The 17,626-nt window shown below is 36.7% G+C and overlaps 1 protein-coding gene across 8 annotated transcripts in view; it reads right to left on the minus strand.

Annotated features, from left to right (window-relative positions):
- eml1 (EMAP like 1) overlaps window positions 1-16,730 on the minus strand; it is a 67,334-nt gene extending 50,604 nt beyond the window's left edge. For 5 of the 8 annotated variants that reach the window (XM_027999998.1, XM_027999995.1, XM_027999996.1 and 2 more), the window contains exon 1: window positions 2,095-2,428. In XM_027999998.1, coding sequence (XP_027855799.1) covers window positions 2,095-2,161 — 67 coding nt within the window. In that variant the 5' untranslated portion in view covers window positions 2,162-2,428. Of the gene's footprint in view, window positions 1-2,094; window positions 2,429-16,576 lie in introns of those variants that run through there. The other 3 variants (XM_028000000.1, XM_027999999.1, XM_027999997.1) reach the window with 2 other exon arrangements.
- Window positions 16,731-17,626: the final 896 nt, after the last annotated feature.

The following is a 17,626-nucleotide window of genomic DNA, read 5'->3' on the forward strand; positions in this document are numbered from 1 at the left end:
GGCGACTCACGATGACAAGCTGCGGCAGCACGATCTCATTCAGAGCATTCTTACGTTCACCGTTAAATAAAGACGAGGAGAAACTTTAGAGGAATAAGAGGAACTTTTTGAAAAAGTGGAGAAATGTTTAATTAATAATCTGTTACTACTTTAGGAGAAGCCCAAGCATGTTAGCTCGGTCATTGTGTTCGGTCTAATCCCCTTTGTTTGGCTCTTACTGTCTCTTTTCAGGATCCTGAACAAATGTCGCCTGTCCTTACAAATAACTGAACACACTTAGGTTGTTTTCACACCTGATAGTCCGGTAGATTCGGTTCGATTGGGAACCAAAGCTGCAACATTTGATACATTTTCAGCTGTTGCAGTTTTCTTTCACACTGCACTGTGTCTAAAGAACCAAACTATTTCAGAAACCTGTTCCCCTCCTCACCTGTAGGGGCACTGCATCAAGAACCACTGATGGAAACAACACAAAAATTTCTGAAGAAGGCATGAGTGCAACTTCTGGTTTCACAAAATGCAAGCAAAAATGGAGTAGCGTCAGATTTTAGCAGTTCCACAATTTCTCTTTTGTCTTTGGTAAAAAACTATGAACCAGTTCTTCCGCTAGCGATAGACTCGCGCGTTTGTTTTGGTTGTTTTTACCCAGAATGCCCTGCACAGTAGTCCATTTCCTGCTTTTGGAGCGGTCTCCGATCCACTTGCATCCACATATGCATTCAAACTGCATCAGAGTTCACTTCAACCGAACCGTAACCAAAGTTTTTAGGTGGATCAAAGTTCGCTTTATTAGTCTATTACAAATGAACCAGACTTTTTAGATAAACAAACTAGAGTTTGATTAAAGTGGACTAAACTGGGCTGGTATAAATTCAACCATACAATCTCACCCTATTCTGAATCAACATATCAGAGACATTAAGAACTTTTCTAGTGCTGTGCATTAGAAAAATAACATTAAAAACTCAAAGCTGTATGTTAGGATACATTCACACCGGTCATGTTTAATCCGCTTTAATTTAACTCTAGTTTGTTTATCTAGAAAGTCCAGTTCATTTGCAATTGACCAAGAAAATGAACTCTGGTCCTCCTACAAACTTAAGTCTCAGTTCGGTTAAAGTGAACTGTGGTGTGGTTTGATTGCAAATGTGAATGCAAGCAGACTGAAGTCCACTCCAAAAGCAGGAAGTGGACTTTAACGCAGGGCATTCTGGGTAATCACAGCCAAAACAAACATGCTTATCTAGCGCTAGCTGGAAAAATGGTTTGCAGTCTTTTACCAGACCAAAGAGAAAACATAGCACTGCTAAAATCTGGTGACTCTCCATTTTTGTTTCCATTTTGTCAAACAGAAAGTTGCGTTCTTGTCTTCTTCAGAAGTTTTTGTCTCGTTTCCTCCAGAGGTTCTTGGTGCAGCGAAGCAAGTCTATCAGACTATCAGGTATGAAAATAAAAACTTTTTCATGTGGGTTTTTACTCAGTTTATTACTGACTTACATACAAAACATTAAATTGACACAAAAAAACCCCTGATATGACTTGCTTTCATGTTATCGCAAATTGACTCCCCAGGGCATGCCACCCTGGATGGAGAGCCATTAACTGTAGAGAAACCACGCATTAAGGCATAATGTTACCAATCTGAACGCAGTTTGATGTAAACACTTAGAAGATAAACAGAGGAGAGCTTAATAGAAATAAATCTCTAAATTGATGTGTCATCCTGTCCTCCTGACTCACCCCTCCTCAAACAGATCATTTCTCCACCCCAACAGCTCGGACAACACTGCAGATGTTTTCTCCTGCTGAAAGAAAGGGGGAAACCTCATCCAAAGAAATCTGGACATGAAACTGAAACGCTGTTTCTCCGCCTGCCTGTCTTTGTTTATCGCCTCTCCTGGCTGCAGCTGACTCACTCTGACACAATGTTGACATTTTTCTGGCTTTAATTCCTCCTGCATCATGACTTCCAGCTCCAAATCCCCTAAAGTGTAAAACTGGAGCTGCTGCTGAACTCTGATGCAGCTCAGCATTAAACACTCGCGGTCAGCTGGTCGGGAACACGGCAAGCGGGATGAGTTAGTTTCATTTTACCGTTGCAGAACTGGAGCAGCGATGAGGTGTCATACAGGCTGCTGTAGCTGGAAAAGCCGTCCTCCATTCTCAGTTTAGTTTGCTGCTGCCTCCATTCACTCTGCTCGGATCAGGCTCCCTGGCAACCCATTCACTCCCATTCCGTCATGTTAACTTGTTTTTCCTCCCAGTAAAACTCCGGAGTTGCAGCGGGAGGAACAAACCGGAGGGATGGATGTCTGCAGCTTCCTCCGGTCCTTCCGATATAAAAACTTAAACAGCTTAAAAAGAGGGAGCTCTGTTGGCGTGTGTGTGTGTGTGTGTGTGTGTGTGTCAGTAGCTCTGTGGGTGTTTAGATAATGCTCGGGACAGCCCCCACTGTCACACGGAGAGGACGAGTCAGGGCAAAGGGGCGTGGCATGTGAGGTAAGCCCCGCCCCCTCAGCTGAAAGCAGGAAAAGGAAACGCATGAAGGATGAAATAGTTTTAAAAATGCTGAAAGCGTTCCTAAGGAAGACTATTTCCGACATGAAAGAAAAAATAAAAGCCCAAAAGGAAGTTATAATTAGACTTTTCAAGTAAAAAAGATACAATTTTTAGATAAAGAGTTATAATTTTGACTTTCAAAGTTATAATTATGACATATGAAGACATAATTTTGAGATACATGTACAATTACGACTTTCTACATCAAAATTTCGACTTTTAATCATAATTGGAAGATTTAAAAAAATATAATATAACACATATGGTCATAATTGTGTGATAAAATAAAACCAAATTTTGACTTACTTTTAATTACTTACTTAATTTTGAGAGAAAGTCGTATGTTGGACTCTCATCGTCATAACTAAGAGATAAAAAGCCCTAATGTGGACGTTGAAAGTCATAATTATGAGATATAAGCACAATTTTGAGAAAGTTTTATTTTTGACTTTCTAAATAAAGTTCTAAGTCATAACTATGAGATTAAAAATTATAATCTAAACATTTATAGTCATAATTATGAGACAAAAAGTCAACATTTTGACTTAACCACAGAAAACTAAAAGGAAAGAACTAGAAAGGAAAACTGAAAAGTAAAACTAATGTGAAAAATTGTAATATTAGAGCAACTTTTAATGCAAACAGGTCTAATTTATTTCACAACTGACATGCAAAACCAGACGAGCCCCTGCTTGAACTTGATGCACTCTCCAGAACCAGAACCAGAACCAAACACAGAGAAGCTGCATTCAGCTTCTATGCACCACAAATCTGGAATAAAACTACAAATCAGCCAAAACACCAAATTCCTTTAAATCTAGACTAAAACCCACCAGACCAGTGTTGCTTTTGAATCATAATAAATGAAACATTGATCAACATTTTGATGTGTAATGACAACACATGGCAAAATAAAGTTTTAGTTGTTGACTGTGTGTTTTATGACTTTGTGTTTTTATGATGTAAAGCACTTTGCTTTGCTGCTATACGAATAAACCTGTTGTCCACGTTTAAAGTGAAATAATCTGGCAGTGGAACAAGAACTTTTTCATCAATATTAAGGAATAATTTACATAAAACAAACTCCTATTTTTTGCTGAAAAGTTACTTATAAGTTAGTTTTGTCTATTTTAAGTGTACTAAGATATTTGCACTATAAACTAGACCAAAAATACTTGATACGACTTTGCAGTGCTCAGCTTTATACAAATCCAGCACATCAAAAACTACATTTGTGATCTATATTGAAAGGTTATAATAAAAACTTTCAAATAAACCAGGCGTGCAGAAAAAGCTGCAGCAGAATCTGCAGAATACATTTAGAACAAACAGATATTTTGTGATTTTTCAGTGAAAATGTCTGTTACTAGTTTCACTGTTTAATGTTTCTGTTGCTGAAATGTGCTTTACTAATAAACTTGATTGAATGACTAACCTCCAGTAATGGCTGAAATCTAAAAGCTGAGCTTCGTTCTGACTCGGAGGGAGAAACAAAGCCTTTCCTCTTTCTCACATGGGAAGAAACAGACCGACATCACAAATCTCCTAAAGCGACAGCCAAGTGTTTCCTCTGTGGCTCAACACGATTACCGCTTTGTCTGCGTTATCTGCCCCGCTGCAGACCGGCCCGAAAACAAGGACAAGAGAAGGCAACTGGAGGAACAAATGAGGAGGAGGAAAACCCAAATTAAAAAGTGAGGTGGGAGTTTCAGGAGGGAAACCCTGCAGGAAAAAAGGGGTAATTTGTGCTCTTCTGCAAACCGGGGGTTAGAGTTTTTGTATGTGCTCAAGAGGAGAAAACGCTTTGCATTATTTATAGGCTTGAAGGGGAAAAGAATAAGAAGCCTGGGGAAAATAGAATCTGTGGCCTACATTCATGCTGAAACACTTCCCCCCTTTTCTCCTCAGATCACAAGATGGAGTCACACAGAGGCAGAGAGGCTCTAAAAACAGCAGCGCGTTGTTTCCTCCTGGGCAGGTAGCGGCTCGTCGCTGTGACCCTTAAAGAGATGAACGGGTCACTGCCAGATCCTCAGCTGAATCACTGACCGCCTCCGTGTCCCGCAGGAGAACTCGCCCATTACGCAACAGCATCAAGCATCAGGCGACGCGCTAAGCTGGGTCGCAGCCGGGATTACGCCAGGAAACAATTTGGTCTTTGTAGAGCAAACGGTTCGTCTGATCACAAGAATCTTAATATATGTTGAATTTTCAGAGTCTGGGCGCATTACACTGCAAAAACATCAAGGATTTTTAGCCTGCAAATATCTTGAAATTAGATAAAACCAATTTAAGAATAACTTCAGCTTCAGATAAAGGTTCATTTATTCAACAGTCAAAAAAACAACAACAAAGACACGCCAAATAGGAAATTATTATTTAAACATGGGACTGCTTTTGTTCAGTTTGTCTGTCAATGTGTGTTTATTCCTATCAAATCAACTTAAATTAATTAATCATTTAGAATCAATAATTCCTTAATATTGATCAGAAAGTACCAGTTCCACCTGCAGATTGTTTCACTTATAACATGGGGAACATGTGTTGTTAAAGAGAACCTATTATGCAAAGTTCATTTTTCACTGCAAAAGCACAAAATCTTACCAAATATTTATGGTCTAACTTCTGGTGCAAATATCTTATTACACTTGAAATAAAGCAAAACTAACCAATAAGTAGCTTTTCAGAAAGATATGAGCTTGTTTAAAGTAATTACTTCCTTAATATTGATAAACAAGTGAAATAACTTGTTTATGTTTTTTCATAAAATGGAAAATATGTTGTTATAAGTGAAATAAACATATTTTCCATCAATATTCAAGAATTATTTACTTACAACATGATCATATTTCTTGCTGAAAAGTTACTTCTGTCTTATTTCAAGCATAATAAGATATTTTTCCAACAAACTAGACCAAAAATACTTGGTGAGATTTTGTGTTTTTGCAGTGCTGCTTGGTCACAGACAGTTTTTAACTAAAAGTTATGTAAAAATCCACCAAGCTTTTTTCATCTATCAGCTCTAAGATGTGCTAAAGCGTTGAATTCTGAGGTTTTCTGCAGATAAAGTAGGAATTTTGAGCTCTGTGCATCGTTTGTCCTTCATCCTGGATTTCTTGAGCCTTGTGCTGTTTTGTCTGAAGGGGGTTCAGATTTTTGTAAATCTCATTGTGGAGCTGATTTGGTATCCAGATTAGGGACAGGTCTGGCTTTTGTTTGTGTCTGCCTCTCTTTTTTTCCCCAGTGCTCATATGAGCGGAGCACAATCCCTTAAACCAGTCCCCACATGGGGCCCAGAGCCCCGCCTGAATCTCAGCAGGGGGCAGACGGAGAACCGGCCCCGGCCCCCTGCACCACATTACCCACTGGTCATTAAAAGCTCATCATGAGGTTCCCTGCATGTTGTTTTCTATCATTTTTAAACATTCCAGACAAAAAATAAGAAATTAATAATGAGAAGAAAACATTTTAAAAAGAATATCTTACAAATGTGGCATCTCTTTGTATTAAAGCCCTCGATCTCTGATACTCTTAAATAAAATCATGCCAGAGTTGATGGGAAGGTGGATGGAGCGAAATACGGGACGATACCAGAAGAAAACCTGGAAAAGGTTTGAGATTGGACTAACAAGTCTACATATGAATGGGACTGGCATCAATAACTGAGTTTCTATTAACCGTAACTGAAATTACGAACATAAATGTCTTTGATAAACTGTTTTAGCTTTAGGATGAGGTGGTTTTTCAGCCGTACTGAAATAGATTTATTTTGCAAAACTGCAATGGAAACACTTTTTATTTAGAATCATATGAGTCATGTGATCAACAACAGGATGTTACTACTGGCAGAAACGCTGAAGAAAACAACAGGAAGTGGTTGGAGGATGACAGTTTGTTTTGGGGTTTTTTTTGGACAATGTCTAGCTAGCTCCACCAGAGCTCTCACAGCACCACACAGTTCATAAAAGGTTTTGTGTCATTCGAACATATTGAATCAGCAGCTCTTCTGTAAAATGGCCGACAATAGTTTCCCCAAAACGCTGCATAAGTAGCCACTCCTAAATATAAACGACTTGTTGCTCCAATGCCTGAATAAGAAGCCGGCGTCTCCTCTCATGACTTAGATGATGCTAGCGCCGTGGTTGAATTATGAATATAATTTCATCTAACTGTTTACAGCAGTCGCTTCCATAATTTTTTTTATAATTTATTGAGTGAAAAAGCTTATTTACGCACTTTTCAATTTAATTACTTATTTAATGGAAATGTCACAATTGTGAAATTGTGTTCTACCAACATTAACAGAACTGCAACAAAGATTTGTGCACATTTGTAATGGAAACACAATTACAGTTTAAGCTAATTTCATAGTTTTAAGATTAAAATAATTCATGTTTTTTATAAACTGCTGTTTTAAGTTGAAGATGTAAAGGTTCTGCATCTTAAAACAGAACCTGGATCTTAAAACAGAATGGGATGGAACCAAAGTTTAATTTAATGTTTGGGTTAGAAACTTTTATCTACGTTCCACTAATGTTGGAGAAACACAATTTCACAATTGCTGTGTTTCCAATAAAGTAATTAATAAGTAATTAAAAAACCCACCACATCATCATCCTTCTACCACTTACTGCACGGTGTTGTTTGTGACCTCTGACTCCAATTAAATTCTAATAAAAATCAAGAACACCTTGTGTCCATTTTTCCATCAAAGTTTATTAGAGTGGAGCGTTGCGTTAAGTGGTGGGGCTAAAAGTAAATGCATGCCACACTTTTCAGGTTTACACCATACAAAATGTTACAAACTATTTTCTCGATTTCGCAATTATGCACAACTTTGTGTCGGTAGATCAGTTATAATCGCAATAAATGTAATTGTTTTCATAGTTTCAGCTTCCACTCCAGCCTGACCTTGTTTTGTTTCTAAAACTCCCTGCTGGTTTACAGCTGCAGCTCCAGAAGGTCACATTCAGCCACACCAGACATTTCTCTTTTTATAAAGAGAGAAGAAACTGCTGACATTCGTTTCGTCAGCAGATGATCAGTTGGGCTGTTGGTGGGTCGGGATTATGAACAATCAAATCCAGAGCAGAGGGGGGGAACGGGTCAATCCTCGGTGTGATCCAGCCACCATCTGTGTTCCTGTCCTGCTTATTTGTCTGCTTTGTTCTTTTACACCATGAATTCATCCAACCTGGGCTCCAAATCAGGCCTTCAAACTCTGAAACACTGAAATCTTTTACATAAACAAGCTGGATAGACACTCTTTGATAAACATTTTTAACTAGTTAAAGAGGAATTGAACAACTGCCAGCTAAAATTTATAAGGTTTAATAGACGTTTCAACCTGCTTGTGACAGAGCGCAAACAAGTGTGATCACAAACAGAATCTGCCAAAAGTAGTAAAATAAAAGTAGATAAAACCTCATAGAGCAGAAAGGACTTTAATACTTAAACCTGACAGGTATATTTTGAAGTAAGGCGTTATTTAAATTGAGTAGTACTCCTAAAAGAGGAGTTGCTGATCCTTCTGGGACAGAAAATAATCTTATTGCCAAACACTTAAGTCAAATTTTATTTCTCTTTGTGTAAAGGTCAAACTGAGAAATTACAAAAAGACAATTAAAGGTGACCCGTCATTCTTCCTTGAACAGGTTTGGATAGGTCTATGGGCTACATAAATAATAAAATTTCATCCTGCCCAGTTCAGCAGGCTATTTTGAGTTGTTTTAGTGTCTCTGTCACTTTAAATCCAAATAAGCTGCTGCTGGCCACGCCCCCAACTCAACGTTTACGCTCGCATGTGAAAATGGCTACAAAAAGATGCGAAATTATGCAACCTTACATCTTTGAAAAGCAGAAGTGGAGCCTCCTGCACAACCAACAACAATGCAGCAAATGGTTTCTGGACAGCACGTCAACAACAAAACATTTTTTTCTTTTCCAGCGGTAGAACCAGCTGACCAAACATGCTGGAGCTCTGCTGCCACTGCTAGGTAACAAGGCAGTCACCGCTGATAATTTTCCAGACACCGAAAACTAGTTGACATAAAACAGCTGGTGGGTTTCTTTTTCAAGCCCTTTGGCTGTTATTAGCAGTAGTAAGTCTTAAAATGGAAGCATAAAAAAACTGCAAAATATGAATTTTGCGTAAATGTTTACAGTAAAAAAAACAAAACACTGAAGAACTTCAGTGTTTTTGTGTGGAAGATTTTGACATTCAAATTTAACAGCACAGATTTATTATCCAAAGCTCCATCTGAGTGAAGCTTTTTGAGATGTTCAGTCATGTTAGTAGACCAATACGGGCGGCCATCTTGCTTTGAATTTAGGTCAACTCTACAACTAAATATAAGATTTTGTAAAATAAATAACATGAAAAATAATAAATTTAAATTATGAATGTTGAGTACCTTGTGAAGTTATGCTGTGACATCAATTTTATAGATAAGGAAATACTTCATCTTTAACAAATCTACATTTTTATTAACAGAAACAGGATTTAAAATGACTGTGAAAAACCAATTTTTCTATTTTGTAAAAAGAACCACATGGACTGAGCTGGTCACAACAGATTGTGAGGACTCAAATTTTTCACATTGAAAACATTTATCTTGTAATTTTAAGATGTTGCATTTTTATTCTGCTAATATTACAAACATATACTTGAAATTAACAAAAAGATTCTCATAACTTGGCACTAAAACTGTCGTTCATCTCATTTAAGAATGAAATAAAAGCCACTTTGTGAAAACATTTTCTGCAGTTTATTAAAAAATATTGTAAAGAAAGCAAGAAAACGGATTAAAATCAGATCTGGACATTTTTTAAAACCCCCAGTCTGAGTAACTCAGAATACTAATAGATAAAAATGAACCAGATCAGATTGTACTTTACAACAGAATAAAAACCCAAACCCTGTGATTTATGCATTATCACCAACAGAAACCGTCAGCGATGGCTGGCGTCCCGCTACAGATCAGCAGGACCCAAAGTGTTTTACTACAAACCGTTGCTGTATTTTATGGGGGAAATGTGACCCAGTTTCAGGCAGAGAGAAAATCTGCGACTGAATCAGACAAAAGCTGAAACTCAACCATAAAAATTCTGAATTCAAACCCAAGACGTTTTATTCTTTACTTACTTGCTTTAATCCCTTCATGAAGCTATAAATGCAGTGATTTTTTTGTGGTGCTGCAGAGGAAAAAGCAGCAGCTGCAGACTGTGGGCCACACACGCTGCAGCTCTGCCAAGTGATGATGTTCTGAGTCAGAGGAAACTGGGTCACCAGTCCTGCTCTTAAAATGATGCAGCTAATATCTGTGGATGCTCCTCATTTATCCCCACCGCGCTCTGGCTCAGTAACCCTGGTTTACTCTTTAGGAAGGCAGTTCCTCTGATGAGCATTATAGAGCAATCCAAAAAAGATTTGGATCCTGAAGTTCTGCTGAAAACGAGGCGTAAACATCTTAATGTCCGAGAATAAAACGCTTTTATTTCCTCTAAAGTTATAATAAAGACGTGAACAAACAGTTGTTACGTTGACCCATTTTCTTACCACCTGTTTCTACTATATTATATTATTAAAATATTTATTTTTTAAATTGTGTTGTCTTTTTAAGCTCAGAAAATTTGCTAATCCCGGTTTTAAATTCGCTAGTGCAGACAGCTTGCAGCCTGCGATGTTTTTTGATTAAAAATGTTTCAAGTTGACAAATAAATTTGAAACTATCACTGGTTAATTATGTGTTATTGGAAGATTAATACCTAAACACCAACTATAAAGCCTTAAAAAGGCAAATATATATATACATAAAAAAACAATGCTTAGCCTGGTGGGAAAAAACCTGCTAATTGTAGTTTCAAATATTGTTTGTAAACTCCTAACTGATTTTAGCAGCAGTTTTTAAAACTGTGAAACCAGGAAGTATATCTATATTTTTTGGGGAAAAACACAAAATAAAAGTTAGTGCTAAAACCATGACTTTAATTTAACATAACTTCTTTAATGTCAGTTTTACTTCATTAATATACTGGAAAACATTTCTCAAATGTTGACATTTTAATCTGCTGGACAAAACTTTTGTACTCTCATCACAGGCAGGAAGGGTATAAATAATTTTAACAGTCCCCCCCAAGAATAGATTAATTGAACAAATAAATTATTTTATAGCGCTAATTTACAGTGGAATGCTAGAATTAACATAATTTAAGCAAATACGCAGCAAAAACAAAAATCTTACCAAATATATTTGGTCTAATTTTAGTATAAATATCTCTGTACACATGAAATAAGACACAACTAACTTAAAAGGAACTTTCCAGCAATAAATGTTAGTATTTTTAAGTCAATAATTCCTTAATATTGAATTAAAAAGTACTAATTCCACTTTCATTTATAACATTTCCATCAATATTGAAGAAACTGCTGACTTAAAAAACCTCCTATTTATTGATGAGAAGTTAGTTTTATCTTGGACAGAGATATTTGCACTAAAATTAGACCAAAAATACTTGGTAAAATGTTGTGTTTTTGCAGTGTATGAATGTATAAAACAGTGGTAAAAGAGAAGCAGATGGAGTGAGAATCTGTTGCTTCATTCAGTTCATAACGCCGTTACTCCATATCAGATTATATTTTTTGAACTTTACTGCTTTGTCTCAGCCTCTGGTGGCGCTTTCTGCCTCAGTTTCAAACTTCCTACTGATGAAGTGGAGACGAGTGGCTATAAACCAGCGATTCCTCCTCTTCTAATCTATATGTTAATGATGCACAAGTGGACCAGGATGGCAATAATTCAGCAGATCATGAAACTCAATAAAACTACTGCTGTGTTTTATAGAAAACACCAGAAAACAGCAAAAGACAGCAAGTCAGGTTGATTGTTATGAATGAATCTATAACGTCAGAGCTGCTATAAAACGCTGAAGTGGGATTGGACTCTGTGTTGCTGCTGATTCTCTCAGGTTTAATCACATCTGATGTGGCGTCATGTTTGGACGCCCTTCCCCCAGACTCCTCCAACATCCAACACACGTTGCAAATATGATTATCTACAAACCTGTGCATGAAATATAAACCCATTCAGTCCCACTGCAGGACAATGGGCCTGTTCTGATCCAGAACAACATGGTTAGCATGTTTAGGGATGACATCATCACCTCCGTTTCTGAACAAACGTTTGTTTTCACACAGAAAAGATTTCAAACACGTGTAGTCTGAAAAACTCTCCCGCTTCCATTGATTTATCTTTAAAGGTGACCTATTAAGCTTCCTTGAACAGGCTGGGATAGGTTTATACAAGACATTTTAATACATTTTTGCATTACATCATTCTTAGATAATGAGATTTTAGACTCATTTTGAGCTGTTGTAGGGCGTCTTGTCACTTTAAATCCAAGGAAGCTGCTGCTGGCCACAACCCCAAACTCAACATTTACGTTCGCACATAAAAATGACTTCAAACAGATGCACAGTAATACAACTGTACATATTTGAAAAGCAAAAGTGGAGCCTCTTGAACAACCAACAGGAATGCAGCAAGTGGTTTCCGGATGGTAAGTCAACAACAAAACATTCTTTTCCTTTTCTAGCAGCCATTGTACAGCGCATGCAGTGGTAAAACCAGCTGACCAAATGTGCTGGAGCTCCATTTGGGTTGCTAGGTAACGGGGAAGTGCCTGCTGATTTTTAATGTTATGTTCAGAAGGTTTTAGAAACAGCTCAATTTCCACAAACCAAAAAACATTAACTTATAGCCATAAAACAGCTAGGTGGTTTTTTTTTTGGCTCAGTTTGGTTTTTAGAAGCAATTAAGAACCAAATGGAAGTTCAAAAATATGCAGTATGTGAATTTTGCATAATATCTCCCCTTTAAATCAAAATCAAGATGAAGCAGAGCTGCTGTCTTTTCTCACTTCTTCACCCTCCTTACTCTTCGTTTCATGCTGCTTTCACTCGTTCATCCTGTAGTTTCGACCCTCTAGACTGTTTTCATCTTTTGCCCTTACATTACATCACACCTTTCTGTTTCTGTGTGTTTCAATCATTTTGCCCTGGAGATGGAAAACATGACAATACTGCCCCCTGTGGGAAACTAGCTGTGTTGCAGGAACCTTTTTTTTTCTTTTCTAAAACCAGTTTCTGGAGTTTAAACCTTTTGAAGTAGGGGAAAACATCGACAAGTTGAAAGTACAAAGAACCCATAAATGTATTTTTGTCTTGTAAAGATGAAAAACTTTTAATGTAAATTTTTCTGCAGTATTTATATATGCAGAAAAACTTTATAATATGATGAAACATAGATCAAAGTAACAAATCATAGTGGGTACAGAAATTGGTCTCCTTTAATAAAGGAAAGCTTTTTGGGTCGAATTACTTAAATGATGCTGCCTGTAATAATATTGTTGTATTTAGCCAAGTTTAATGAAATATCTGGAATTAGAAGTTGCTGTATTTGTTACCCTTCTTGGTATGAGATTAAAAACACGGCTAATAAAAGAAAAATATTTTGTGTTATAACAAATATTTCAATTTTAAAAAAATATGTACATTTATCACTGACAATCTTATTTTAAACAGCTGCAAAACATTCGTCTGAATCAGCTTTATTTGCTGGTCTTCTTGGATTTGTAGCATTCTATTCTTAAACTTAGAATAGGCTCGTTTTATTACTATTTTGGTAGAGCATATCCAAAATATTAAAAATAAAGCGAGTTTGGTAAGCTGAAACAAGACGCGATGCTACTAAACATGCTATCGGCTAATTGTACATTCTATAGATGAAGGTACAATAAGGCTGAATGTAGATGCTAGCTTCTGTAGTTGTGCTAAAAACGGTTTTCATTGTGTTTTAATCCATAGCAAAACTGCAATATGTAACTTTTATAAAGAATATGTTTTTCTTACACATTTGTTAAAACTGTCACCATGTTATGACAGTTCGTTATGAGTTATTACGTTACAGGAAAATTGTTTGACAGCCGTCATCAGCGGCTATGCTAGCTAGCGCTAGCATTCACAGCAGGCTAGGCTAGCTGCAGTTTATCAGAGAGCGAGTGGGGAGATTATGATTGACGGTGCTAAAACCCGTCTCCTGCCTATGATTATTTGTTCATTGTTAGCCCTGGGAGAAAGATTATCTGTCTTATACTACACTGGCATGATGTAGTGACAGTTTCAACAAATACGTAAAAGAAGTATTTTTAACAGAAGTCACATCCTGCAGCTTTAGGGCATATTTGGTGTTTGAACTGTTAAAATAGGCCATTATAACCAGATTTAAGTTATTTGTAGGCGATTTCAGTTGCTACCCCCAACAAATACTAGAATCCACTGTGCTTTATTTTTGGGTGGTCATTGTGTTAGACGATAATGCCCAACTTTGGTATCCTGTGTGTAACATTCATCACTCCTTGGCAGTTTTCCTCCGTTCATGCATATTTCTTCATGTCATACATCAAAGCTACGAAGTCAAACACCGCTGAGAATAAAAACTGTAAACATGGTAATGGTATATATATGCTGTTTGAACTGTTGACAAGACAGATGCCATCTAACCTCAAATTCCTCTAGTTGACAATGGCATAAAAACACACTGAGATGTAAAAACGACCTTGTAGTCTTCAACACTGCAAAAACACAAAATCTTGCTGAGTAATTTTTGTCTCATTTCTACAGCAAATATCTCAAAAGACTTGAAATAAGACAAAAACCAACTTACAGATCACCTTTAAACAAGATGAATGAGCTTGTGTTAAGTCAATAATTTCTTAATTTTGATGAAAAAAATACTAGTTATACTGGCAGATTATTTAACTTGTAACAAGACAATTTTCCCATGTTGTAAGATAAATAATCTGGCAATGGAACTAGTAGCACTTTTTCATCAATATCAAGGAATTATTGATTTAAAACAAGCTCTTATATCTTGCTGAAAAGTTGCTTATAATTTAGTTTTGTCTTATTTCAAGTGCTTTAAGATATTTGCATTAGAAACTAGACCAAAAATACTTGGTAAGATTTTGTGTTTTTGAAGTGAAGCTAATATCGTACGGTTATTTCATAAACTTGAAGGGCTTCCAAGCAGATGAATACAATAAGCAGGACAGACGTCTGGCTGTTTCAGCAGTTTAGATTTTATCAGCCTTGATGTAATTTCCTGGCAAATGCATCAGGAAATCGTAGTATCCGATAAGGCGGGACGGTCAGATGATAACAAGTCATGCAGCAGACTCAATTACAGGAATGCGTGTGTGGCCAACTACATCAAAGGATCATATTTACTGGAGAGGGAATCATCCGTAGAGGTAGAAGATGAAGGGAAAAAAGGCTGAGGCATCAGTGAGTGATGGAGAGAGAAAAGAAGCTTATACGTGACTGTTGCTGTTGGTGAGACTTCCAGACATTAGAAAGGCTTATTTTTCTCTCTCAAGCTCACACTTAAAGATTCAGTATGTAACTTTTATTAAAAAAAAGTTTTTTAAGTATTTGTTAAACTGTCACCATGTCGTGAGACAGATAATCTACGAAGATTGATCTCGTCCACCTCTTCCCTGAGCCACATTTGCCGTGTGAAGAAATGTACCACTCAAGACTAAAACCAACCAATCAGAGCCAGGAGGCGGGTATCAGCGCTGTCAATCAACCTCATGTACTCGCTGTTAAATGTGCTAATTGGGGGAGAAACAACTTACCATTACAGAAAAACCGTTTATCAGCCGTCGTTGTTGGCTATGCTAACTAGCATTAGTATCTACGGCCGGCAATGTTATTGTTGTTTTTGGGTTTCAACAGATATTTAATGAGGACAACATGTCTTTACATGCCTTAATAATCTCTACAAAAATACATTAAGAACTAAAATAATAAAGTTATACTTGTTTAGCTGCATTATCTCCAGCTTCTTCTAACCAGTGTCTTCAGAGTGACTCTCGCAGTGTGCCAACTAATGTTTCCCCATGGCAACAATGTGACATGTGGAACAAAATATATGTTCCTCCTCACATTTTAATGTGTTTTTAACCAAATAAATAAACTTTAACCACATGAATCTACTAAAAGTGGATAAACACAAAATCTTACAAAGTATTTTTTGGTCTAGTTTCTACTGTGAATATTGTATACTTAAAATAAGTCAAAAGTCAGCAACATATATGAGATTGTTTAAAGTCAATAATTCCTTAATGTTGATGAAAAAGTGCTAGATTATTTCACTGATGAAGACATTTTTCTTATGCTACAGGTGAAATAATCGGCCAATGATACTAATACTTTTTTGTCAAAATTAATGAATTATTGACTTAAAACAACCTCATATATCTTGTAAGTTAGTACATTTGAAATAAGACAAAACTAAGACATTTACACTAGAAACTTGACCAAAAATACTTGCTAAGATTTTGTGGTTTTTTGCAGTGTACGAATATTTAATCTATTAAATATATCAGGATCACAGAGGTGATTGACAGCGCCTAGACCCGCCTTCTGGCTCTGATTGGTTGTTTCTAGATATCACTGAGGGAAGGCAGAGGAGCTTCATTTTTTCATGACATTGTGACAGTTTCAGTAAAAAAAAACCCATAAACATTACAAACTGCAGCTTTAATGATTTACCACACACAAACCCGTTAATGCGCTCAAAATGAGACACCTGGACATTCACCCTTAATTCCTCTGCATGTTCCACCAGGGGAAAAAAACCCTAAAAGATTTTTAATAAGTTTTTATCAGCCGAGGTCATCGTGCATCATTCCAAAGAAAGCTGCTTCAGGTTTCCATATAAGGCCTTTGACTGAACAGACGCCTTGTTGGGTGAGGCGTCCCCAGTGGAGACTAAAACAGGATGGACCAACAAAGTCCCCTCCCCCATTAAAAATACACACACACACACACACACACACAATGCAGAAACACAAATCCAAACAATTTACACACATGCATGCCCGGTGTTTGCTTCAAACGTCTCTCTTAAACATGGGTTCACCACCAAAGAATAATCATTTCGGCTCCTCTTACCCATGGGTGGTCCCTCACAGTCGGACATGCTTGCAGACAGAAGGATGAAGGGATTGTCTCTCGTCTTCTGCTTCTTTTCTTTTCTTTCTTTAAGACTCAAAGAAACTTCTGTTTAGTCTTGGCTGACAGACTCTGTCTCTCTGCGCACTTTCTGCCAGATTATCCTCCTCCAGTCTGACCCTCTACAAACAATCTGAGCAGTGGCCAGAACATACGTCAGTCAGCCGCTGCACTCTGCTCCATTGGACACTAAATTTGTAACTAGCAGCCCTCCCTTGGGGTACAGTTTCCCTGAGATGTGACCGACCCCCCCAAGATAAGATTTCACAGGCTGTCTTAGTCAAAATTCAACACAAAAACACACAAACTGCAGTAAAGCATGAGACTTTGTTGAAAATTCTGAATTGTTTGGTTAGCTAACAGTTTATTTAATCTATTAGGATTAAAATTTTTTACTGTAATCAGATTTTTCTTTTGCCTGCGGATTCATATTACTAATTAAACCCGATCGCAATGAGACATCTTTATGAGCAGTTTACAGTTACACAGTAAAACATCAACAGCTCTATTAAGGTTTATTTAGCCTGTCATTGATAGAAAAAAATGCAAAAAAAAAATCATTTTTTCAAAGTCATATTTTCATCATATTATTCATACATTGATAAATATCTGAGTTCCAAACTAAATATCTAATTTACTAAACTAAATGTTTAGCTTTCAAATTAAATATTTAGTTAGCAACTCAAATGTTAGAAAGCTAGATGTTTAGCTTGCTTGCTAAGTAATACATTTGTAAAAATAAATATCTAGTTTGAAAATGAAATATTTAGTTAGGAACATAAATGTTTAGTTTGGACCTAAATATTTATCTTGCCCAAAAAATTATTTGGAAAGTAAATATTTAGTTTGAAAATTAAATGTTTAGTTTGGAGAATAACTAGTTCAGAACTAAATATTTAGCTGGCAAAATAAATACTTAATTTGGAGCTAAATATTCAGTTTGCTTGGTAAATAATTTGGAAAATCAATGTTTAGTTTGAAAATTAAATA

The sequence above is a fragment of the Xiphophorus couchianus genome, chromosome 19 (genome assembly GCF_001444195.1).
Source record: "Xiphophorus couchianus chromosome 19, X_couchianus-1.0, whole genome shotgun sequence".
Classification (NCBI taxonomy): domain Eukaryota; kingdom Metazoa; phylum Chordata; class Actinopteri; order Cyprinodontiformes; family Poeciliidae; genus Xiphophorus; species Xiphophorus couchianus.